At 33.8% G+C, this 26,164-nt stretch overlaps 1 protein-coding gene across 4 annotated transcripts in view; it reads left to right on the top strand.

Annotated features, from left to right (window-relative positions):
* CDK14 (cyclin dependent kinase 14) overlaps window positions 1-26,164 on the top strand; it is a 263,918-nt gene that overhangs the window by 111,064 nt on the left and 126,690 nt on the right. For all 4 annotated transcript variants that reach the window (XM_058183801.1, XM_058183802.1, XM_058183803.1 and 1 more), the window contains 2 exons: window positions 11,534-11,596; window positions 19,038-19,161. In XM_058183801.1, the coding sequence (XP_058039784.1) occupies window positions 11,534-11,596; window positions 19,038-19,161 (187 nt within the window). The remainder of the gene's footprint in view (window positions 1-11,533; window positions 11,597-19,037; window positions 19,162-26,164) is intronic.

Raw genomic sequence — 26,164 nt, forward strand, 5'->3', positions numbered from 1 at the left:
TGACTATATCTTTTAGATGGCTTGCTTTTCTCCGAAATTCACTGTAGGCTAACTTGCCTTTCTGAGATTGTGCATAAAATGTTCAGTTTGCTTGAACAGTTACCAAGATAATATCCATTGATTGTAATAAACCTATACTGAGTTAACTTGAGTGAATCTGCCTAAATGGACAAAGAATACCCTCTTCATTTAATGATTAGTAACCATTAGTAAAGATCTGTAATAGAATGTTCTCTAAATGCTAATAAATTGTTTAAAATGGTGGAGAATATTTGCTAATAAATTGTCAATATTGAATCAAATAATGTAAATATTACCTCAATAATAATAGCAAAAAGAATATTGAGAACATTAAATGATACACAGCCAAAGGAATAGGCAGGGTTCAGAAGTGCCTACAGCACAATGGATCACATCCAGGTTATTCAGCAAGTCACTGAAAGGTACAAGTACACCTTGCCTCTCTGCATGGCTTTCATTGACTAAGAAAAGGCACTTGACTCTGTATTCTATCAAGCAATAATTAAGGCATTGCTCAACCAAGGCATAGACACTGCTTACATAAACTTACTACAATCAATAAATAAAAAAACAATGGCAACAATTTGCCTTAATGATCTTGAACTTAATGATCTTAAACTTGAAAAAGAGCCAGGTTATGTTTAATAAATTCACCAAAGAAAGAAAAAAATATACCTGCAGAAGAACTAGATATAGTAGACCTATCTATATCTTAGCCAATGGATCTCAATGGAAGGTGATATAATAAGGAAAATTGAATGGCATGCTAAATGTGGTTGGTGGGCAAATGCAAGTTAAGTATAATTTTCAAGAAGAACCTTCCCTGTGCCTAAGACCAAAGTTTTCAATCAGTTTATGCTATCTGCTCTAACATATGCTGGTGAAACATGGATATTAACCTCACAATCGATACAAAAGCTAAGAGTGGCTCAAAGAGTCTTGGAAAGATACATGCTCGGCATTAGAAGGCAAGATAGAAAGACCTGCACATGGATTAAAGAACAAACAAAAGTATACAATAGCAAGAGAGTAAAAGAATTGAAATGGAAATAGGCTGGTCACATAGGAAGAGGAACTGATGGCAGGTGGACCAAGGCAGTTATAGAATAGATCCCATTTGATAAAAATCGTCCATGAAAAAGACCTAAGAGATCAGCAAGTACTGTGGACCCAATTGGCAAAAGAAAGCTCAGGACTATATTGATTGGAAACATGCAAAAAAGGCCTTTATCCTGCAGTGGATAGACAGTGGTTAAAATAATGATGATTATTATCTCAAAAACTGATACCAGAATGTTATGTGTGAATTAATGAGAAATTAAAAGAGAACTTAGGCAGATGGCTCTCCATTATGATTTTTAAAAATTTTTGAAAACTAGTTTGCAATATTTGCTGCTGTATTTCATGAAAAAAATACAATTTATCTGATCATATTTTTTTAAAAAAGATTCACAAATCAAGTTGAAACCTTACTCTTGCTTCAGCAATGAAAAAAAATATTTGCTTTACCATTTTAAAAAAAATCCCTCTTCTACAGTAATTAAATAGGGAATGAGTTGCTAAAATCAGAGGAATGAGCAAGTGATACAAACAGCTGTAGACTTTTTTGTCTGCAAGGATGCTTTTGAAGTTTAATTTAAAAATTAGGTGTTTCTTGTAAAGTCTATTTGCCTTATATATTTCATCTTTTTTAAACATCTCTGTTTCTGCAATTCATTGTCCAATTTCCAATTCCTTATGCTGCCTCCCTCCCTCCCTGTCTCTCTCTCTCTCCCTACCTCTCTGCTTCCACCTCTTCACCCTTTTTTATTTTTTTCATCTTTCTGTTTGCTACTTCTGCTTAAATATATTAGAATATTTATGTACTTATTAATGAAATGTATAAGCCACTCAACTTATAGTAATTCTGAGCAGTATATAAGATAAAAACAGTGGCACCCAATACAAACAGAGGAAGGCAGTAAGCCAGAAATTAAAACATAAAACATAAAGGAACACACTTTCTAATTTAGTATTTGGGTTAAGGCCAATTTCAATGATGGTGAAGTCAGGACAACTCTAGCTCAGGACAACTCCAGTCTCTAGAACACCGGTGTCAAACTTTCAGTGTCGTGTTGCCATCATGTGATGTTTCATGATGTTTTTCCCCTTCGCAAAGCTTGCATCAATGTGGCCTGCCTGTGACGCATCTGGCCCGCGGGCTGCCAGTTTGAACCCTTGCTCTAGAAATATGTAATTGCAAAGGGCAAGTACCATGAACAGAAAAGGCAATGTCCCATCAGATGGCACAGTTTTAGGGATAGCACCTGGAACATACCTGCCCTATCAGAACTTACAGAATGTGCAGAAATTCAGAGAAGTTGGCCATAGAAGGAATATGCAGAAATTGCTGCAAAAACAAAGGCATAATTTAAGCTTAGGAAATAAAGAAAACATGAGAAAGCAGCTCAAGCTGATTCTACCCATGCCCCATCCATGGGATATAACAAGAGAACAAAAATACACAATTAGCTCATTAAGTTGGGTTTCACTGCATTAATTTGGGATTGAATTGAATAGAGAACTTTTTGGTTCTTAGGAAAAAAATGTTAAAATCAAGTAGAAATGTGCATGTGCAACATTAGTATTTTCAGGAATACGTGTAAAAAGATTTGCGTATTAAAATTTGAGTGCTAAAACAAGGCAGTTTTTTTGAAAACTTTTCTTGGAAAGAAATATTCATTTGGTATAATGAGAATCATATCCTTAAGTAATGAATATAAATGTTATTTAAATATTCAACTACTTGAAAATTAAATATAGTTCTAAATTAACGTCTCTTCGTTAAACATACTAGTCAGAGGTAACATTTTTCCTTTCTGTCTTGTCAGAATAAAAAGGAAAGAGAACGAAATATGAATTGATGGCCTAATCTTCCTGTGAATGCTGCTGCTATTCTTTCTATCCTCTAAGACTGAAATATTTAAATTCCAAATGTCAAATATCATTGTATTAACATCATAATTTTTTGTTGTATGCCAGTTTTATGAACTTCTAGAAAACTGCAGCAATACAAGTCAGTGACATTGTATTGATAATTTTCACATTAAATATGGGGTAGTCATATCTATTACTGAGAAATGTGCACACTTTAAGATTGTAGCAGGACTTGCATGGCAAGCTTTGATGAGTTTCTTTTATAAAGTATTTTGGGGTAAGGTACATATTTATATATGGAACAGCTAACCTGACATTCAGACTCTCCTTATATATCTAGCATTGGGGTACTACTAAAAGTACTCTAACCAATGGTAGTGCTTAGGATGCTTTTTAGTTTGTTTTTTTTCCTATTTCTCTTTTAATCCTATGTATATTGGTTTACTGTGAGTTACTTAGAGGGGTTAGGAATTGAACAGTCTAGAAAGTGAAGTAAGTAAACAATAATAAAACTAGCTTAAGGAAGACTTGCTTCATACTGGATGGTGCTGTGTAGCTATATTAGAGCAAGCAATTTTATGTGACAGCTATGTATAGCTGAAGGATTTGGTAGAAGTATAATGCAAACAGATGGCTTGCTTTTCATGCATTTATCAATGTCATTCTTTGATGGATGAGAATGCCATTCTCTTATTGTCCATGTAATGACAAAGATTCAGATAAGAGAATGATCTCCTTGTCTGAGTTTGATTCTGTTGTCTGGCTGTTTATAGCAAGATGGATATCTCTTGGTCCCTGAAATATGAGCATCTTTAAATAGAAATATATCTTTATTATAGGATATTATTTAGGCAGTAGTGTTTCTAATTCTTTCACTATAGCATACGTACCAGAAAACATTAAAAAAATAAATAACTTTTCATACCCTAGATTCTGCAGATTTAATTTATATTATTAGGCAAACAATTTTAAGAGCTCCACATTTTAAGAACAGAAATGATCTTGAATGAGTCAACTTGTGCTGGCTATATCAGTTGTCTTCCAAATAAAAGATCGTTGATTCGCTAACCTTAGCCATGATTAATTTGGAAAAAGGTGTTTCTTTTTAACAATGTTCTATATAAACAAAATTATACCAATAACATTAAAAAACCCAAACAAACATTTTTCTCTGATCAAAGTCTGTAGGACCAATAAGAAGTAATTATCTATGTATCATAAAATAAATTATCTAAGTAATTTTGAGTTTCATGATGGAATACAGATATAAGAAATAACTTAGTGTTTCCTACCACTGCAGCTAATAGCAAATCTCTATTGCTTATCATAATTGGAATATTCCATTAAATTAAATATAGACTCTATACAAAGAAAAAAATTAATTGTGAATGAGGTACAATGCCATGCATTATTAGAATCTAGGAATAATTTCAAGTTAGAATTGAATTCAACATTTAAAAGATTTACTTTTAAGGTATGAAGTTATTGTAGATATGAGAACATACTTCCACAACATTAACTATTTTAATGACTGAGAGGGTCAAGAAGTGGATATGCAAGGATTTGTAAACTTCAGCTAGTGGCAACTGATGCAGCTTTGTATGTTTCAAAGCTTCCATATGCAGTTCTATTTCTTCATAACCTGACCTGGCTTCAAATATGATTCCAAGTACAATCAAAGGTGCTGGTTAATATTTTTAAAGCTTTACATAGCCAGGTTACTTCTGGGACTCTATCTGTGAGGGCTTCTGTCTGTTCCACCAGATCAGAAAGGATGGGCATGTTTCAGATCCCTTCTATCAAACAGTGCCATCTTGTGTGTCTGAGGAAGAATTAACTTTTCTGCCAATATGCTTACCATATGAAAAAAATCTCCCTCCTTTGATGACCCTAATTCTCTGGCCCTATGCAAGACTGTTAAAACTTGGCTTTCTCCACCAGGATGTTAGGAAGGCCAATAAACGCCTGCATTTTATAGAACTGATCTTCTTGTTATTATATTTCCCCACAACAATAATAATATTATATGGCTTGATTATTTTTACAGCAGCATTAAATCTATTACTCGATACCAAAGTTGCTTTTCTTTCTCTGTCCCAGTCTGAATATTTAGTTGTAAATAACAAGTAGATTAGATTATATCAAACTACCTATAAGATTCAAGCTATAGCTACCAGACAGGGATTACAAGTCATTTCAGTAGGTTCAGCCATCTTGGCAATAATCCCTCAAGGAAGAGGATTTGTACAGCTGCCACATGGTCATGGTTCATTCAGACCTATGATTTTATCCTATAGTGGATCATACCAAAGCATAAGTTTTGATAATGTTCCACTATAAAATACCTGACACTGATATGTGAAAAAAGTACATTGGAATATATTAGAATGCTCTGTCCCACTGCAGAAAAAGAACCTTCATGGAACTCCAATGTATAATAACTGACTTTTAACATTCAAATGGAGGAATGGCTATGTTAAGGTCTCTAATAGCTCTTTCAGGATAACATAGGACACTGGCATGAACTCTGTACAAATGATGAACATCTGATTGCAAAGAATGTACAAACCTTTTTTTGAAATTTGAAACAAAAGGAACAAATTAAAGAGCATGATGACATGGGCTAAGAATTTGGGCTGCAATATAGTGGGAGACAATATGGCTATGGCATCTGAAATTCACGGTGTGTTATAATTTGAGAGAGATTTTTTACAGGATGATGTGCTGCTACTATATGACACTTAGAAAGGAAAGTGCATAAAAGTACTTCTAGTCACTATTGTGTAAATATGGACATTTTACCATGTATGAAGGACTTGTGAAAAAAGAAAAAAATGGAAACAAATATATTTTTAAAGTCAAATTTATATGGCTGCCCATATCATTAAAGGTAATTCTGGGGTGACATATAATAATTCAATAAAACAGGGTATATATAAAAACAATCATATTTGCAACCACAAAGAACCCCCTGCTTTGCTTAGCAACTCACATGTTCCTTTAACAATTTATTGGGGAGAGCAGATTTCGATGGTTGTTAAGTCACTCACCTAACTACTGTTGTGACTTGCGACCATAATGGGCAGGCTCCATTATGGTCGAATCTCAAGGACTGCCTGCAACAAGTTTGTTTGTAACTGCTGTAAGGACAGAAGTAATTTCCTTCCCCTTTTTTTTCTTTCTTGAATTGTATTATTTTCTATACTTTTTCTCTTTTAATTTCTTTTTTTATATATTTCTGTTTTTATCTTTTTGTTATGTCAAAAAGATTTTTATTTATGTTAATAAAATAGATAAATAAATCTTGCCTTTGGATTTTGTGTGCAGGTTTTTTACTTCATATTTAGTTCCTGTTCCTGTTTTCTTTTTTTCCTTGCTGCATCTACTTAAGAATGTAACAATAGGAACAACAACAAGAATGTAACAATAGTGTACTCAGTAGAATATCCAGAACATGATAAATGCATGTGCAATCTATTTAGCAGAAAAGAATGGTGTGCAACAATCTTGCAGCCTCAGTGAAACAATCCAATCTGTCTGCCTCATGATGTCATTGCCAGAAGCCAAATAGTACTGTTTTTGTTTTAATGGGAGAACTCTTTCACATTGCTGGTTTGACATGACGGGAATGTAGTTGCAAATGCTTCCTGTTCATTCATAGGCCTCAGGCTTTCCATCCGTTTCATTTCAGATATGACAGCTGAAACCAATTAGGTAGAACTATGGGAAAGCTAAGTCATATACAGATTTATCATAGCTGAGAAAAGGAGAGAAGTGAGCATATTTCATTGGAAATATGTGTAATATGTAATATGTGCTGAATAAGGAGAAGGTAGATATAAATTAATTTTAAAACATTTGTTCCTGAAGTTCAAAGTGGTTACTATATAAATATAGATACTTGCATTTGTATGAGTATGTATGAGTGTTAACCAGGAAAAATATCTATGACAACAAAAGAGACTCATAGCAACCAGGTGGACATAGCTGGGTGGGCGTGAACAGCTGAGTGCAGCCAGGTCGGTGTGGAGAACTAGATGTAGCTGACTCGATCCAGATGATTCGGTGTGGCTGGATGGGAGTGGCTAACTGCACACTGTCCAACTGTGGATGTGGCTGGGTGGCTGCTGTTGGGTGGTCATGGACAGTTGGGTGCAGAATAAGTCAGATGCGGACAACTTGGAACCCCACCAGAAGAAAAATTACCCATAGATATGCCACAGGAAGTGGCAAGGTTTGCAAGGAAAGGAAAGGGGAATGTGGATTTCCCCATCCCATTTGCAGAAATGCTCCATTTTCCATTCTCCATCCCCACTTTCTGAGGAGAGAAAATGCATACAGGGCAACTAACAATGCAGCAAATTAGGTCTACATCCTTGAAAATGGCCCATCTCCAGGCACAGGTATCTCACTTTCTCACTGAAAACATATACTATAATCCTCCACAAAATTCCTAGTACTGAATGTTAGGACACTTACGAAAGAGTGTGCAAAGCATGTGTGCAAAGTGAAGTGGTAGTAACACCGGTTAGAACCCACCACTAGTTGACTTGTTCTGTGCCGACCTGGCCACGTCTATTTAGTGGTACCCACCTAGCCACACCCACCTGGCTGCATGCAATTATCTGCATTAGCAGGCACCCTCCCCAACAACTTGCCCTCTTTGCTTGAAGCTGAGAGCCTAAGGGGTTTATTTTTTGTTTGTTTGTCTGTTTAAGAACCAATCCCCCTTACCAGAGGGAGCCCCCTTGTGGAGTACTGTGAAGCTGTTACCATGGCAACTCCATTGTGATGTACATTAGAAGCCATTTTAAGGCACAACAGGCTGTATCTTGACAGAACTTGAATACAAAATGCACACTGTCAAAAGTACTGTGATGTGACACTATAGATATAATTCATTCCTTTTCATTTCAGCAGCCCAGGAATTCCAGAATTATGCTGGAACACACAAACACACGGACAGACACACACACACACATACACTGAAAGGTGTTAGGAGTGTCTTACCCCCACAGTATTTTTTTCCAGAGAATAAGTCATCTGTGTACCAAATTTGGTTAAAATTGCTTGAGACATTCCAGAGATATGGTGGAACACCCCCACCCCCACCCCCAAGGGGTGTTATGGGTGTCTTACCCCCACAGTATTTTTTTTCCAGAAAGTAAGTCATCTGTTAACCAAGTTTGGTTGCAATTGCTCGAGTTGTTCCAGAGTTATGCTGGATTTTGTGTGTGTGTGTGTGTGTGTGTGTGTGTGTGTAGATAGATAGATAGATAGATAGATAGATAGATAGATAGATAGATAGATAGATAGATAGATAGATAGATAGATAGATAGATAGATAGATCAGTCTTGGCATTTCCGGGTCTTTTCCCGTGTAAGATTGAAAGTATTTAGGCAACATTTCAATGAGCTCTTACTCGTCATCCTCAGGCTGGAGTTTTTGGCTTTGTTCTTATGTGAGCAAAGTATGGTTTTAACTGCTGTTTCTCTATAAATACTGATGGGGCGGGTGTTTTTTGAAATGCTGGCCTAGCTGTTGCAAGCTGATTAGTTGGCTGTGTTGCTACATTTTGATTGGTTAATGGAGTTTTTTGAAATGCTGGCCTAGCTGCTGCAAGCTGATTGGTTGGTTGTGTTGCTACATCTTGTTTTGGTTAATGGAGTTGATTTTTGTGTGGGTTGTAGCATTTTGGGCCCTGGTCTGGTTCCAAGTTCGAGATCCTGCATGTGCTCATGACATGTGTCAGATTGCTTTGTGTGGGGATCCATGGGAGGGGGTGCGTGTAGCAGCTGGCGATGTCATCATGGTTTGGCTTCTGGTTCGAGGTTATATTTTGTCTATGGGATAGGTTTAGGTTTGAATCTGGTGAGGATGATTGGTGGTGGTGTTATGTGTTATCTTGGGTTCAGTGTTAATTTTTGTAGCTGGGATTCGTTTTTTGACTAGGGCTAGTTTCCAGACGTCTGGTAAGCGGGAGGTATCGTCATGTTTATTCATGTTATGAGGGTGTTTCTCTATTTCGATGACTTCCATAATTATATGTAAATATAAATTTATATGTGCTTGTCCATAATTATATGTAAATATAAATTTATATAGTGAGTCTGGCAGTTTAAAATAATCTACTACAATTTACTTATTTTTTTATTATGAACAAATTATGCTAACTTATGTTTGATGGTAAATAATAGCTTTCAGGTTTTTTTGAGCTGAAGAAGTAGCCATTCATCTTCCCTTTATTATGAAGTACACCATTTAACATATTTTTAAATCCTTATAAAATATAAGGATGTTATCTGCATCTTCACAACTACCTGGCATGTAATTTGTATCCATGTAACAACCTTGTCCTCATTTCCCCCATCTTTTCCCCCTTCTCTTTAACCCAGTTGAATCATAGTTTCAGTTTAACTGTTCCAGAGATCTCACAAAGTAAGCTGCAGTTCATTAAATCTTATACTTTTAATAAAATATGTTAGTCTGAAAAGATGTTGCCAGACCCCTGATCACTGGAATACATGTGACTCATTATTTAGTACACTGGTGTGCCATTAATCTTTAAAATATTTTCTTCATTTATTTATTTATTATTTTTTAAAAGAGTAGGCAAAATATATTAATTCTTTGGTGTTATATATTGGAAAATCTTTAAAAACTTATTAACAACTTTAAATCAATTTATAAATCAGCTATCATATTTTTTTTTATTTCTGTGACATTGCACAAGTATATATATATAAAAGACTTTTTATTGGTGAATTAAAATTATTACTGCAAGAGCTACTGATGAAACTGCCAAAAGAAAAATAGAGAGAAATACCAGGACATAAATATTTGATGAAAGACACAATTCCCCTATCTCTCAAATGTTAAAAGAAATATCTGAACTGTGACTTTCATGATGGAAGACTATCCTAAGGCAATCTGTGGAGATTGTTCTAGTCTTACTTTTTTTTAAAAAAAAAGAATAGGTTTTCTGTACTCGGAAAAAGTCAAGCACACAAGGCAGTAATGATTTGATGATAGTGTAATGAATTTCCTGTAAAAAGGAACTAATAAGCATTGCAGGGTAAGCATCTATTATAATTGTATTCATATAGGACTGAAGAAGAATGGAAAGGAAACTGGTTATAAACTTAGTTCTTTATTTTCATCCTTTATGTTTTGCTGCAGTTTCAACCAGTTTACATTGCAAACTCTTATTCAGTAATACGGCTGAAGTCTCATGAATCCATCGTGCAAATGACACCAATCTTTTGCCAACATAGAAGTAGACATTGCATATACTTCCAACCTTTTCAGAAGCACAGCTGACTCATATTCCTACTTTTTGGGACTTTGTAGCTATTTGTAGTTCCTAATGGTCATTTCTGCATGACAGAATATATCCCAACTACTGTATTCTTAATCAAGTCTGCCTTAAACAAATTTTGTGTTATAAAAGGAACTGCTACTAAGGTAAAGCTGGGTGGCTCAATATATTAGATGTCTATTCCTGTAACAGTCACTGCTGATTCTCTTAAAGTGTTTAAATGGTATACTTAAACTGTTCATTTGTTTTGCTTGGTAGCACAAGAACACCACTTAAAACATATTCAAGAGAATTAATATATTTGATATATAGAGGTAGTTTCTACGTTCTTATTTTTCAAAAAAATTAAATAAACAATGTACTTAGCAAGGGTAACTGGAGATTTTGTTTTTTAAAATGTAGGTTAAGATTATCCTTTGTATACAAATAATAATACTGTGAAACAAATTTATGTTTCTTGAAATGAAGTTTTCCTTATTCTTAAATTTACTAGATTAAACTATTTAATGCCATATTAAAAGTGTTAAAACATTTTATATGAATGTTAATAGTCACATGGTTTGTCAAACTCCCGCTTCAATTCTAGAATCTCTAATAATAACAGAATAGCAAAATAAGAGAGTTCTAGTCCAACCCCTGCTCAAGCAGGAAACACTATACCATTTCAGATAAATGGTTGTCTAATCACTTCTTTAAAACTTCCAGCATTGGAGTGCCCACAACTTCTGGAGACAAGTTGTCCACTGATTAATTGTTCTAACTGTCAGGAAATTTCCCCTTAATTCTATGTTGCTTTTTTCCTTAATTAGTTTCCATCCATTGCTTCTTATCTTGCCTTCAAGTGCTTTGGAGAATAGGTTGAGCTCCTCTTTTCTGTGGCAGTCCCAAGTTCATTACCTTTGAACTTTTGAAACAATAATGTTTAAACTTCCTTAATTCTATCAAAATGCTTATTACTTGTTTGGTCATGATTTATACATATTGTAAGAAATATTTATTATTTAACTATCTTGGATTATACCTTAAATTGTTTGAGATTCTAGACTTTGTGTTATTATATTACAGATTGATAGACTAGAATGATATGCAAATATATTAATCATATATTACAGAGCCTGATGGTGGTATAAACAGAGCACAATTTAAATTATACTTACATGTTCCTTATTTTCCAATTGTTGTATCCAGAGGAATGTATTACAGTAACTTTCAAACAGAAGTAGACAGATTTGATTTAAAAAGACATTGAAACATATTATTTCTTTTCTGTTTTCAAGCATACAGATTTATGTCAGTACATGGACAAACATCCTGGAGGACTTCATCCAGACAATGTGAAGGTAGGATACAACTTTTCAAATAAATATTATATAACTGTCTTACAGTGAGCAATAATATATTGTTAATTTAAGTAGATTAATTCTACCCTGCAGAAAGCAACTAGTACCATTAGCAGTTGCAAGATTGGGCAGATGCTGTGGTATATATTGTGGGCAATGTCCATAATATATTGTGGTATATATTGTCATTGGGCAATGATGATGTACTATAGGTTATTTACATCATAATATCATTAACATGAAATTTAATTCACATCCTTTGCATGATGATATTATGATACGAAGTCATTTGCTGTCCCCTCCAGCTGCTAACTTGATGCCAATGAATAATGTAATTATAAACAGGTCTTTTAATGATTAGATCTCTTCAAGAAAGAAAAGTAATTTGGGTTTTTAATTATATTGAGAGCTTTTTTTAAGTAGGACCATAACAACTACCTAAATTTACTTCTTTATTCAGTCAAAGATTTCCAGGTAAGTAGACAGGTTTGCCTTGTCTAATTTACATGGAAATCGGCCAAATTATTTTAGCATAAACGGAGAGTCAGTTACTCATACAGCAGTATTTGTTTCAAAATCATAATGTAGTATTTGTGCAAATATAAAATCCTTTAGGTTTTTTTAATCAATAAACATCTCAGCAATGCTATGTACCATATGACATATACTGCAGGGTTTTTTTCTGTGAGATTGCAATTTAAATTTCTCCTAAAAAATTAAATGATTTTATCACAAAGAAGCCTGCCAAAGAATCTAGGCAGTCTTCTGGTATTTTATATGATCCATGGAGGAGAGGTCATAATGAGTTAAATGTCTACAAAACTGTTGCTGTTTATTTATTCTTCTGTTTTGACGAATACAGAACAGAATATAATAGAGTATAATATTAGCTGAATAAATGATTGCAAGATGCATTCATTCCATCTAAAACTGTAGAATTTGACAAACTCAGTCACAATTCAAAAATATATAAATCTTTGCAAATCTTTGTAAGAAGAGAACTGTGTAGGGTGATGCGGCAGTGGGGTTTGGGATGGCTGATACTGGTTGGGAGAAGGCATCCTAGTGTATTTGAGTAGTGGGGGAAGTGTGAGCATGGCAGGACCTGGGGTGTCTGCTACCAGGCGGAAGAGGGTGTGCAAGGCATATGTGGCAGGATGCACAAATGTGGCAGGGCTTGCAATGACTGCTGTTATATGAGAATGGGTGCACAAGTGTACACAGATTGCAGGGGGTATGAGTGTAGCAGGGCCTGTGGTGGCTGTTAACCAAGTGGAAGAGTATATGCAAGAATGTGTGAGTAGCGGGAGAGGCCTAGCACAAGAACAGCAGGGTTGTTGCTGAGTGACAGAAGGTGTGCAAGTAGCAGGGGGGCACAGGTGTGTCGTGGGGCTTGGGGTGGCTATTGATAGGTGGCTGAATGCACAAATTGCTAGGGTTAGAGTGCAGTGAGACAGAGAGGGTGCAAGGGTGCAGGAGACTTGCCCAAGCAATTTGCAACCTTCCTTGCCAGTTCTCTGCTTGTTCCCTTTTTGAAACCAGTAGGGGGGATTACAATTGTACTCATGTGACCATGGGATGCTGCAACTGTCATAATTGATAGCTGGATGCCAACTGGATGCAGTTATGTGACTGTAGGGGTGCTGGGTTGACTGGCACTTAAATATTGGTCATAACCACTACTCCTTCAATGCCATCATAACCTTGAACAGTCACTGAGTGAGTAGTTATTAACCGAGAACTACCTATAATATTTGACAGAATTTTACTAGCATTTTATACAATTAAAACTGTCAGGTTGTAGTATGTGCCTCTAGGTGCCTGTGCTCTCCATCTTTTTACATACCTTCACAATATGGCACGACACAAGCAATAGTATAAACTTGTAAATACCTCTAAGCAGACAAGATAAGTGGCCTGATATAAGGGAACCAGCTGATATGTATTTGAACTTTCAGCATTATGTGTTTACTTTCCTTCAGAACAAACAGACTTTGATTGTTGTGCTACCTATAAAAAGATTTTTTTAAAGGTTTTGTAGCAACTAAAATTTGCTTGGCCTATGTATTTCTAAAGGACAACATTGTCCTTTAACTAACAGTTACATTGCCTAAGAATATCTGGTCTTGAAAATTAATAATTGTAGCTCTTAATGACCAAATTAGATATTAACAATCAAAATCTTTGTCATCTTATAAATATTTGTATTTTAAAAGCATAAGTAAGTATATTTGAAATTGCCTCAAAACAATATGGTGTTAAAAAGTCCTCAAAACATGTATGCAATTCATTAACTTTTATTATTATTATTATTTATTATTATTTATTATTCTGAAAGTGCATATAAAGCATATTTCTAAATATTCTTTTCCAAAATATCTAATTGCTTAAAATAAGACTTTAATAGACAGTGTGTGTGGGGGCGTATCTTATTTACTTAATAATATATCAGTTAAGATAAATATTTAAATTGTAAATAAAAGGAATACTTTACAGAATTACTCTAATGTATGTTCAAGTACAAAACAATAAATGAAACAAGACTTAATTCTAATCAACAAAAAATTAATATTTTATGACCCATTGGAAATTAACTTGCATAAAGAAGTATTTGGAAGATATTTATTGGTTTTATTAACATAATTTTTATATTGTCTGTTCTCAGAACTCTACCATAAAGCATTTTAATGAAGTTTCATGATTTTGAGCCTATTAGACTTTTGCTTTTTTGCTTTTGTTTTGCTTTTTTAAAACTTTGAATAATAATTTTTAGTGAATCAGTAAATATATAAAAATAATTCTATACCTCGATTTAATTCTGTATCTGTAGGTGTGATTCAGCATTACAAGCTATAAAAGCCCTTTTAAAACATGAATATTTAAATGTATGTGGGTCGTTAATATCTATAATTGCTTCATTAAATTTGGAAGAAATTTTGGATCTATTCTGGAAATATTATATTTGTAACTTCTCAGATACAATGATCTCTAATTTCTGTGTCAATACATAAAAACTACCGTGTTTCCCTAAAAACTACGGTGTTTCCTGGTCTTATATTTTTTTTTGAACCCTGAAATAAGCATTTGGCCTTATTGTCATGCGCTCAAAAGCCCGATTGGGATTATTATCAGGGGAAGGCTTATTTTGGGTGAAACAGTATTTTAAAAGTCAGATGGGTACACATCAAAAGTTTTTAGTGTTATAGAAATAAAATTATTAAGTCACAGGGCTAAATTTTGACATTAATTATAGTGGATATGCTGAACAGAATTATTTTCATTTAATGTAAATGATAAGTAGCTGTTTCCCATTACTCTTCAGAGGATAAGCAGGTGCAGAAAAGGGTAGGATAATATTATGTTAAATTAAAGCTGGCTTTTTCAGAGGGCATTGAAAATTGATTTTAAATAAGCTGTTCAATAGTTAAATACATAATCAATGCTCTATTTCGTATATTTGTCTGTCATTTAGGAATTAATTACAATAAACATGAATATCATCCATAAAATTATATATAGGATGGACCTATGTTATATTATCTTATACTTACATCTTCAAAAAAATTATTTACCACTTTTGTCTATAAAAACATAAATGCTCTATGGAAAACGATGACGCCAGTTTTTACAGAGCCACTGGTTATGAACATTAGAAAAACCCTTTCACTATAATTATGAAGAAGAACTTATCAGTAGTAGTAGTAATAGTAGTAGTAAGTATAAAATAATAAATCAGTTCTACATTGCAAATTAAGTTTATGTTGTTGTGACTACTATGATCACCTCAGTGCTTACGTTTCTGTAGGATGGTAATCCACAATACATTTTCTTGGATATCTTTCTCACTCTCTCTCCCTTCTCCCCCTTCTATGTGTGTGTGTTTTGTGTGTGTTTGTGTGTGTGTAAATTCAGCATTCAAGTCTTTCCCCTTTATCTGCTTCCTTTCTGTTTAAATTATATTCTTTACTGCTGTGTTTCAATAAGGCAATTAAAGCACTTCTACTTTTTTATATGGTGCATAAATCTTTGTATGCAGTTTTATTGTCATAACTTCCTTAGGATTCCTTCAAAGCCCTCTTGATCAAGCTTGTCATGGTTCAGCCAAATCCTTTTTTTAACCAATTATTTCTTCTGAAGTAGAAGGCAACTCACAGATACAAATACCACCTGAGCCCCATATTCTTGAACTTCTTGCCTAGATGTTATAAGGTTATACAGATGTAGCTGTTCTTGACATTATCAGTTTATCTCCACACAGATTAATAGAAGGGATCACTGTCAGTGAATTTGATAAGCACTGGAAATTGTTCTGTCACATCCCTAATCCATGTTCCTGACAGATCACACTCTTCACAAGTCACTGAGTTCAATCAGCATGTTTGTTTCAGCAGTAAATTGTCAAATATCCCAATCCTTTTCTTTACCTTCCTTCAGGATGCAGATAACGTCTCTTATTCTGAAGCACAAAGAAGAGTCACTTTAATAATATGCACAGAGCCTATCATATTTTCAAAAATAACTATAGGGTTCTTTGTCCTATAGCAGACTATGTTTCTCTACATATTATTGGGAATAAAATGAGTTAATTTTTCATTTCTACACTATGTTTTATCATTCATCTACTACATATAGAAAATCCTGGTCATGATAGAATTAGCGGGACTGACTGGATTGAAAATGCATGTTGGAAAAGGCGTTGCTTTCTTGCTTGCCTTCCTCCCTCATACACTTATAGTAAGAAAACAAACAAATAAAAGCTTGGACAGAACATTCATTTCCTTATCCCTTCACAACATTGTATCAGAAAAATCAAAGTATGCTAGCTGGCTTGTCTACCAGCTGGTCTTGAAGTCTTGAAAAGAAAAGAAAAAATAGAAAACTGTTCCCCACCAGGTGAACAATCACAATTGCAATATTTTCCCTCTTAATTAAATAACTTCTCTAGCACCAGTTGCCTGAAAAACGAACCTCTGATCACTCACAAAGTTTTTCTTCAGACTAACATTTTCTCCAGAATTTTAAAATAGAGTTTTTTAAAAATTAAAAATTTGTATTGCTAAATTTTAGCTTTGTATATTATTCCCTCATGCTTTTGTTCTTAGCACATCAGTTTCAAGTGCAGTGAATAGTATTTCAGAACTGTTGATGATTCTTGTTAGCAGGATATGTTTCACTCTGTAATCTATAATGAGAGTTGGAAAAATGTATCTCTTTGATGTAAGAGTTGATGTGTCTTTATTAGAGAAATTGTTGTTTTTAATGTGTTTGCCCTTACAATTTAATCATTGCTAACACACTGATATCACACTCCATAAACCCCTAAATTGGTTTGACCTTCATATGGCAACATTCCTCCCACACGTCCCTGGACTCATTACTGAAAAGCAATACCTCAGTTAAAGTGCAGTTGTCAGGACAGAACAGCAAAAATACTGTTATTTCTTTTTACGCTATCATTAAATGCACATTTTAAAATAATTTAGATAGTTTTAAAATAAGCTTATCCTTTATTCAGGATGAGAATGAGGGCTAAATAGCATGATCATAAGATGATGCCTCTACGTGTTTAAATTATAAATTTAAAACTTTAATATATTTCTTTACATGTAAATTATGTAATTTACATGTAAATGATTGTTTCCCCAATCAATAAAGCTTTGGCTGAGGCACCATTTAAATTTTTATTACATATTATCATGTGTTTTCTTCAAACCAAATAGGTTTTTAATTTTGAATTTAAAACTAGATAGGAAAAATACTGATGGAACAGAATGTTTGGTCCTTAAAGATAATTTACAGATTTGGTTGTGTAGCAGAAATTATCCTCATCCAACCAGTCCAAGTGGTTGCAATAATAAAGCATAACTTCTAATTAATAAATTGAACTGTACAAAACATACAACAAAACATAAGAAATTAATTCACTGATCTTTCTGAACTGGGCAGAGGCGATCCGGTGCCGAGATGTTGCTATAATTTCCCTCCAGAAACATAAATTAACGTATATATAATGTTAATTAAGAGGGGTTAATAAAAGCACGTAAAGAGCTAGAAGAACACCTGAGTTATATGTTTGTATAACTTTTAGAGTAATGGGAGGCTAGCCTAAAGTTGTTGTGAGTTTTAATGGGATATAGATGAGAAGAAAACATGTTTTAACTCCAGTGACATTTTTTGAAACTTTTACTATAGCAAGCATCCAGCTGAGAGGCCACAATAACTTAAATTAATTCTCTGTGTTTTTCTTCCTGGAAAAAATGTCAATAAGAGATGGGTGGATGAGTCAGAAATAAACTTCCATGCCGTTGGTTCAATCATCCTAATTCTGTATTTTTTCAAAATAAAGTTTTATAATGCAGTTGGATTTTTTTTAAAAATTGCTGTTTTATTTTTTTATTACAGCACAGTTCAGCTTTTCTGTTTGAAAGTTCTAATATGATTCCTGTATTTATTAGCAAATATTATCCTCAACAAAAACTTCTTTTTAAAGTAGTGTCTATGTATATAGGAAAAGAAATGAAGGATTTCTGTACTTCCATATTTTATATTAACTTCTTTCATAATCATAGTTTCAAGTTCATACAGGTGTTGAGCTGATAGTAATTAGGAACTATTTCATTCCAGCATACTGAATCTAAGAACTTATAATAATTTATAAATCTTATAAAAATATACTGCTGTACAAGATTGAATTTGTTTTGTTTGTCTCTATTATCAAATAGTTTTTATCATTAATATTAATGTTAAAACAATTATTTTTCAAAGGATTTATTTTTGCCTTAAACTTCTGTGAAATTTGCATAATATTTTTTCGGCATCCAAGACAGTTTTGATGTAATGTTTTGACAAATGTTGATCATACAAGTCTGAATTTTTAATAATATATAAAATGCACATTGGTTGACATATTGAGAAAATGGCTAATCTCAATGTCAGTTCTGAAAACTATTGTAGATGAATGAAAAAGAATAAAATAACTTTTTTCATAGTTTGAGCTTTCAAAATAAAGATTTGAATGACTTGCTGCAGTTAAAATATCTTTGAGTATAATCCGTTTTTACTCCTTTTTTTTCTTGTAAGGAATGTGTTCTTGTGCATCTCTACTTTCCATGTGCTGTTATTCTCTATAATTAGCAAGCATACACACCTATCTTTAGGCTGTCATCTAATCTGTAAAGCTATGCAAATAAATAGAGTATAACTGTGATTTGATACAATTTATTTTTTGATGGAATTACTATTGAGAATTGTTAAAGAAGGGTTATGCAGTTGGATGTAGTGAAATGTGTGTGTGTTAATTCCTGTTAGTTCAATTAAAAATCCTGGTTTTAAAAATATCTATATTAATAACGTTTCACATTATTGCATTCTGATCTTTATGTAGGAAGGCAATGCACTACATACAAATATTAATGAACATGTTTTCCCCCCTCTTTTTCAGTTATTTTTATTTCAATTGCTGCGAGGACTTTCGTACATCCACCAACGTTACATTTTGCACAGGGATCTGAAACCCCAAAATCTTCTGATCAGTGACACTGGGGAGTTGAAACTGGCAGATTTTGGTAGGCAAGCCATTAATTACAAGATTATTTGATAATGATGTAAGCAATGTTGAAAGATGGCTTGAGCACTTCTCTTCTTAGTTACAGTACAAGTTGACTTTGGCCATCATACCAGTAGAGAAAATGAAACAGGTAATGCAGCAAGTTCATATGTCTTTGATTTAGTCTGCCTGTATTTTTTCAACTCAAGGCAGTATACAGCATTTCCACTTCCTGTTTCCACAAAAGACCAAAATATCTTTCATCTTTCATATTTGATTGTGTGCCATCTAGTTGGTATTGTTAGTAGCCCATAGACTTCCTTCAGGTTGTTCTGTCTCAAGCTTCGCCTTTCGGGTCTTGTAACAATGCACCCATTGCCACTGATATTGAGTCCATCTGTCTTGTTGCTAGTCATCCCCTTCTTTCATTTGAGAATTAAAGAGATCATTTCAAAACCTAAAATGCATAGTTGCAAAGTTTTAGTTATCACAGGATTTTAAATGAAAGACATATTTTACAGGAAAAAAACATTAATATTTTTTCAAAAAGGGTAAAAGTATATAAATACAGTTTTCAAAACATAAATATTCAACTACATAGAAGACTCACTCATAACAATATCAGTACAATTATATACAAAAGAAATGCAAATATATATATCCAGTATGTGCATACGCGAATATGTTTAATTTTATTGATTTTGCTACCTAAGCAAAATTGTTGCTAAGTGATATAAGAGAGACTGTAAAGATCATTTGTTGCTGCCATTTTATTCAGATAAAATTTTCTTATAAAGTATTCTGTGCCTGATCCATTTTTGCCAATTTTTTTGCCCCCTTGCGGGACAGATTGTTTGAGCAAACCATCTCTTCCTTAGCTGTTTTTCTCTTCAAACAGCTAAAAAAGTGTTTCTCTAAAACATTCTAATTAAAGGTTAACAAGCTCAGCCATGTGACCTTAATAAATAGATAAGAACCTCTATCTCACTTTCAGTTGCTGCCTAAAACTGACCCCACCATAGTCATTTTCACACCAGAGGTGTTCGTTGCCGTAAATGCCACATTGGTTGGAAAATGGACTTTAATTTCTGTTTAATTACAGTCCTATTTGCAAACAATCATTCTTTGGGGCAGTTGCTAAATGAGGATAACTGTGTAGCATTTTCTTTGCAAACTATTTTTTCCAAGTCAGATTCGTTCCATTTCAGAAGATTTCTAAGTATAACTATAAGCATAATATCTTATTGTTCCAGAGTTTCATACTAATTATAATAGGATGCTATTTAATGCAGAACTAGACAAATTTGGTCCTGTATGGGTTATTTCAGGATGTTCTAATTTATTTGTGGCATATTATGGTCTCATTAATAATAGAACATTAGGGCAATTTTCCTGATTTCTAGCCAATTAAATTACATCCTCGTAATTTAAATCCATTGTTTCTTGTTATAGCTTCTAGACAATTCTGCGTCTTCTGTATTACAGCCTTTCAAATAACTAGAAGAGAACTATCATGTCTCTCTGCAGTGTTCTCTTCTCCAAGCTAAAATCCCAATACCTCTAGCTCCTGCTTTCTGACACTCCTCATTTTGTCACTGTCTTTCTCATCAGCATCAAACAGACCAATCTGTAGTTACCAAGGCCTTCTTTCCGCCCCTCTTTTTGAAGATATTTTCTGTTCTTTTCTGTCAGTAGCTGACCTCTGTGATTTTTCAAAGATCATAGAATGATTATTGAGAACCAGAATGGTTATTTTTTTACTATTATGGTTGAAAAATAACCTTACAAAGGTGGATGGTGATAATTTAAAATTGATTTTGTTTAATGAATTACCCTTTGTATGGTGTATTTATCCTTATTTTATTCATTTATTTGTATCCCACCTTTATTATGTTTACAAGTAACTCAAGACGGTAAGCATAGCCAACACATCTTCCCATATTTTCTCCACAATAATAAACTTGTGAGGTGGTTGGGCTGAAAAAGAGTGGCTAGCCCTAAGTCATCCAAGACCAAATATTAACACTATTCACTGGTATTGATATATTTAACTGCATTCCTAATGTCTTAAATGTTAGTACACAGTCATTTAATTGACATTAGATGTCTTTAAATATGCTTTATGAGTAAATAACACATGTCCTTCACCTATTATTTTCTTGAAATTTTTTTTATTGAACATATGATAACTTGACAATTAGATGTTATACTGAGTTCTAACTATTACTCATCTTGTTGCTGTAAAAAACTGAGGTGTAGCAGCAGGATGCCTTCTCAGTGACCTTCTTATTAATTTTAAAGCCCTTCACTGAATTGTCATGAAGTTATTCATATAAATCCAGGCCAAAATTGTCAATATATCTCTTCACTATATTATTTTTCTAATTGCCTTTTGTTTTTGCTTTCACCGTCACTTGAAAATTTAAAAAGTTCCCACATTTACCAATATCAGGAACTCTCACTATAAAAAGAGAGTGTGTGGCTTCCTGTGGTGTAACCATGGAAATAGACAAGACATCCTTAAACAAAGTGATTGCACATGCTGTGCTAATTAATCCTGTCCTACAGTTTTCCCTCAGCTGGAAGAAGCAGTTGGATAAATTTTGGATGGGGATCCATGTATGGATTCACAAATAATATGAAATACGTTAGCATTATTGGAAAAGCCAATAATGATATAAAGAACCTTTATTTGTAACTTGAAAGTCTTAAAGTATATGCAGTCTTTTAGGTTTTTGGTAATGCTATAGTATAATGACAACAATACAATTGTTTCTAAGATGCTGAACTATTGTTTGATAACTCAGATTGCTGGTCATGAGAGTATAATTACTTAAATAATTTAGGCCTGTTATATTGTAGTTGTGTATTTTTCGAATATTTAATTACTTTGTTCTTCTTTCTGACCACCTTTAATTTACTTGTTTTTAAATATGCTGTTAAATGTAGCAAATATTTAAATATTGCATTTAAAGCAAAAAGGCAAAATATTGCAGTGTGCCTTGAAATTTGTGCCTCCAGCTCTAGTTATAGGTTTTTACTAAGACGTTTTGTTTTGTTTTTTATTTTGTGCTTTCAAGTCAGTGTTAACTCCTGACAACTGCCTGGACAAGTTTTTGAAGATTACTTGAGAAGATCTTAGATTGCCTGCTTCTGAGGCCTGAGAGTAGAGTAACTGGCCCAAAGGCACCTAGCTAGCTTTATGCCTAAGACAGGACTAAAACTCACAGTGTCCTGGTTTCTAGCCTACATCAAACTAGCTCTCTTTACTAAGACTAGAGAAAAACACTAATATTTAAAAATCCACTTTGCTTTAGATCTAATTTCATATAGATATATCTTTTTAAGGCATATATTCTTTTAATATTGAAATTATTTAAGTGCAGTGATTATAATTGCTACTATTATATTGTTCCATTTTTTTCTAAGTATGCTCATAAAAAGATGTGAAAATATTGAATAATTTTAAAATATGTTTTAAAAACTACAGTGGAATAGCTGAGCTCACGAGTAGATTGAAGATAAAAGACTGATAGGTCTTCAGTCCCACCTTCATTTTCTGCTTTGGTGTATAGTCTCAGATCCTACCAACAATAAATACCATATAAAGCAGGGGTGGTATTCACTTACCATCGCTACTGGTTTGCAAGTGAGAAAGCTCACATGTGCCACCTCTGTGCATATGCAGAACCTTCTGCATATGTGCAGAGCATCAAAAATTGGACATGATGACATCTGGGTGGATAGGTGGAGCCTTCCGCAGCCGCCACCACCAGTTCACCCGAACTGGATAGAACTGGCTGAATACCACCACTGATATACAGGCACATCATCTAATGTCCTTCCCCAACATCTGTATGGGACAGGATTAGGGATCTTGCAATTTACATTGCCAAGGTTCAAATGCAAGGAAAAAAGAAGCAATAATTTCAATACCGCATCCAAGTAGAATAGGTGCAAACAGTTAGATAATATAATTCTTGATCCTATCATTGGAAGATAATCTCACAAAAATAAATAGAATTAACTTCATTTGAAATCTTTATTTGAAATTTGAGATAATAAAATATAAGTAAATTGGTAAAAACAAATTGCAGAACTATTCAAACAACAATGCTGTTGTTGACAACTTAAAAGGAAGATTTGAAAAGAGGATTCAGTGACTTAGGCAGTCCTCAAAATGCTACTGTATTCTACAAATGACGTAGTCTCCTTTCTAGTTGGTGAAATATTACAAATTAGTATTTAATAATTACCTTATAAAATTTAATGACACTTGCTGTCTCCAAATCCTGCTGGGCTATCTCCTCATGGTAATGGGGAGTTCCTAGAAGGAATGAATGAAAAACTTTGGATTTGTGTGTCAAGAGTATATATCATCAGGGTCACTCAGCCTGTGAGGGTCTTCCCAGCTGCCCAGCTAAACCAAGCAAGAACCTATTTCTGGACTTATACTGAGAAAATTACATAGAAAGAAAACATGGGATGATTTACAATATAATACCAGATGATGAACCTCTAAGATCAGATGGCGCTCCACATGCCACTGAGGAAAAGCTGAGAATTTTTCAGTGTACTAATGATATGGCTCAGTTAAGGTTTTTTGAAAGTTTAATTGATGGTATTGCTGTATAGGAGGAAAAAATCTGAAGCTGAAACACAGGGAACATGGAGCATAAGAAGCATGAACATGGGGAAGCTCAACACAGTAAAAGAATAAATGAAATGAAATTTAGAAATTGACATCTTAGGCATCATAAAATTGGGAATGGGCCTGGGATTGGACATTTCAGATGGAAAAATCACACTATTACTTAGGATATAAAAAGCTAAGAAAGAATGTTGTTCTTTATATTGCTAGTCAGGGTATAGCAAAAACAACTTTTTAAAGATGTCTTTATTATTTTTATAACTCAATGTGGTGAACATACCTAATACTCCTTCGTCCGATTTTTCCTACAACCACAACCCTGTGAGTTCAGCCTGAGTGTGTGATTAGCCCAAAACCAATTTTTTATGTCTAAAGCAAGACTGGAGTTCACTTTGCTGGGTCTGTCAAACAGAAGAGAACAATTAGATGACAGCAAAAACTGTGGAAATTGTCAAGGAAATTAAAGAAGCCAAAACCAAGGACAAAAATGTCAGAAAGGAACTTAAAAAAGAATTTCTGAGAGATGTTGGAAGAGACAAGAAGGAACATTACAATAGCATATGTCAAGACGCAGAAGATAGAAAAAGCCTGGTGAAAAAAAAATCTTTCAAAAAAATTTCTAAACTGAAAATGAGATTCCAAGCTTCAAATGATATGTTATATGTTAAAGGACACCAATAGACAGGTTTGATTTCAAAGAAGTCTAACAAAAATTAAATGAGATATTGAAATAGTGTACACCAGTGGTAGTCGACCTGGTCCCTACCGCCCACTAGTGGGCGTTCCAGCTTTCATGGTGGGCGGTAGAGTTTTGTCCGATACTGAAGCACCTTCCTTTTTTTAAATTTAATTTACTTTTTAAAAAATTTTCATAGTATTATTTAAAAACATTTTCATTAGGTTTTCATAAAATTCCCCGTGACAATTTAAATTTCTGAAAATATATTATTTGTATCACCCGCACATAAGTTTAGTTCACTTTACATAAGTGAAACTAAATGGCGCTATACTGCGACCGCAAACAAAAGAGCCTCGTCCCAGAATAGCTTACGCATCTCCCTCCACACCACCCAGCTGTAACAGACAAGCAGAGCTGGTAGCCGGTGCCCCTCCCAAACCCAATCCATGATATGCGAGAGGCATGCGCAGACGACGATACACGGCACATTACTGTGGAACTGGTGGGCGGTTAGAAAATTTTACTACTAACAGAGATACAAAAGTGGGCGGTAGATATAAAAAGGTTGACTACCCCTGGTGTACACCTTACTGCTACCTTACAAGATATTTCCTATTTATAAGAATCTCTGGTATTAAAGTTAGAACAGCATTCCAGTCATTACTTAGTCAGAGGATTACAGGAACTGATATAATACACATAGAAACATGGCAAGCAATAGAAAAATAAGTAGAAGTTCTAATCAGACCAGCAAATCTGGAGAATAACACAATGGCCAACAAATTTGAAGAGACCAACCTATATTCTAATAATAATAAAAAAAGACTTAACAGTGTGTGCAAATTATCATATTATATACTACATTTCACATACTACCAAAATAAGGTTTAGGATTGTCCAATGGAAATTGAAGTCCTATATATAAAATCCTAGATGTTCATAGTGGCAATTATCTGGACTTTTCCATTTCATAAAAATCCAATGGCTGTACAAGCAGTATTAATTTCCTCTGATTCCCAGTCCTCCTCTTCTTCTAAAAAACATATTTTCTTCATCTGTAATGGAGAGGGAAGGGAAGACTCTGATTCTGAAATCTCAGAATATGATAGTGTATCTTTCTTCTGGGTGTATATTTTGTGTCTGATGCAGTAGCTTTTGCAGGCTACAGCCACAATGAAAATATGTGATATTTGTGCATTTCTTCAATTGATCTTCTAAAAATAGCAGTAACTTCAAGATTATACTCGTTTTTGTGAGCAATTTTTAGAAGAAATATAGTCTTTCTTAAATTGCTAATGGTAGTACTAGTATTCAGATATAGTTAGCAACTTTATTTTTATGTTTTTTGCCAAATTACCAAGACATGTTTTCATTTAATTATACTCATTTATAAAAAATATGACTATTCAAGCATACGTTAATAATATATTAAAGTTATTCAGTCTGGTTATTTTAGAAAACAAAAATTTAAGAAGGATACCATAGTTGCCATTCTACCCATAACACTCACCTCTCCACAGTTTTTTATCATTTATTCATGAGTTCCTATTTGCATCAACCTGCAGTGAGATTTAAGAAGAAGAAATTTCTCTTGGTGATAAATATTTTAATTTTTGATGTTCCGCATATCCTTATCTGTCACAGTTCTAGATACCTACTGTATGAACTTCGAAGAATAATATATTATATGAA

The sequence above is a fragment of the Ahaetulla prasina genome, chromosome 4, assembly GCF_028640845.1.
Source record: "Ahaetulla prasina isolate Xishuangbanna chromosome 4, ASM2864084v1, whole genome shotgun sequence".
NCBI lineage: Eukaryota > Metazoa > Chordata > Lepidosauria > Squamata > Colubridae > Ahaetulla > Ahaetulla prasina.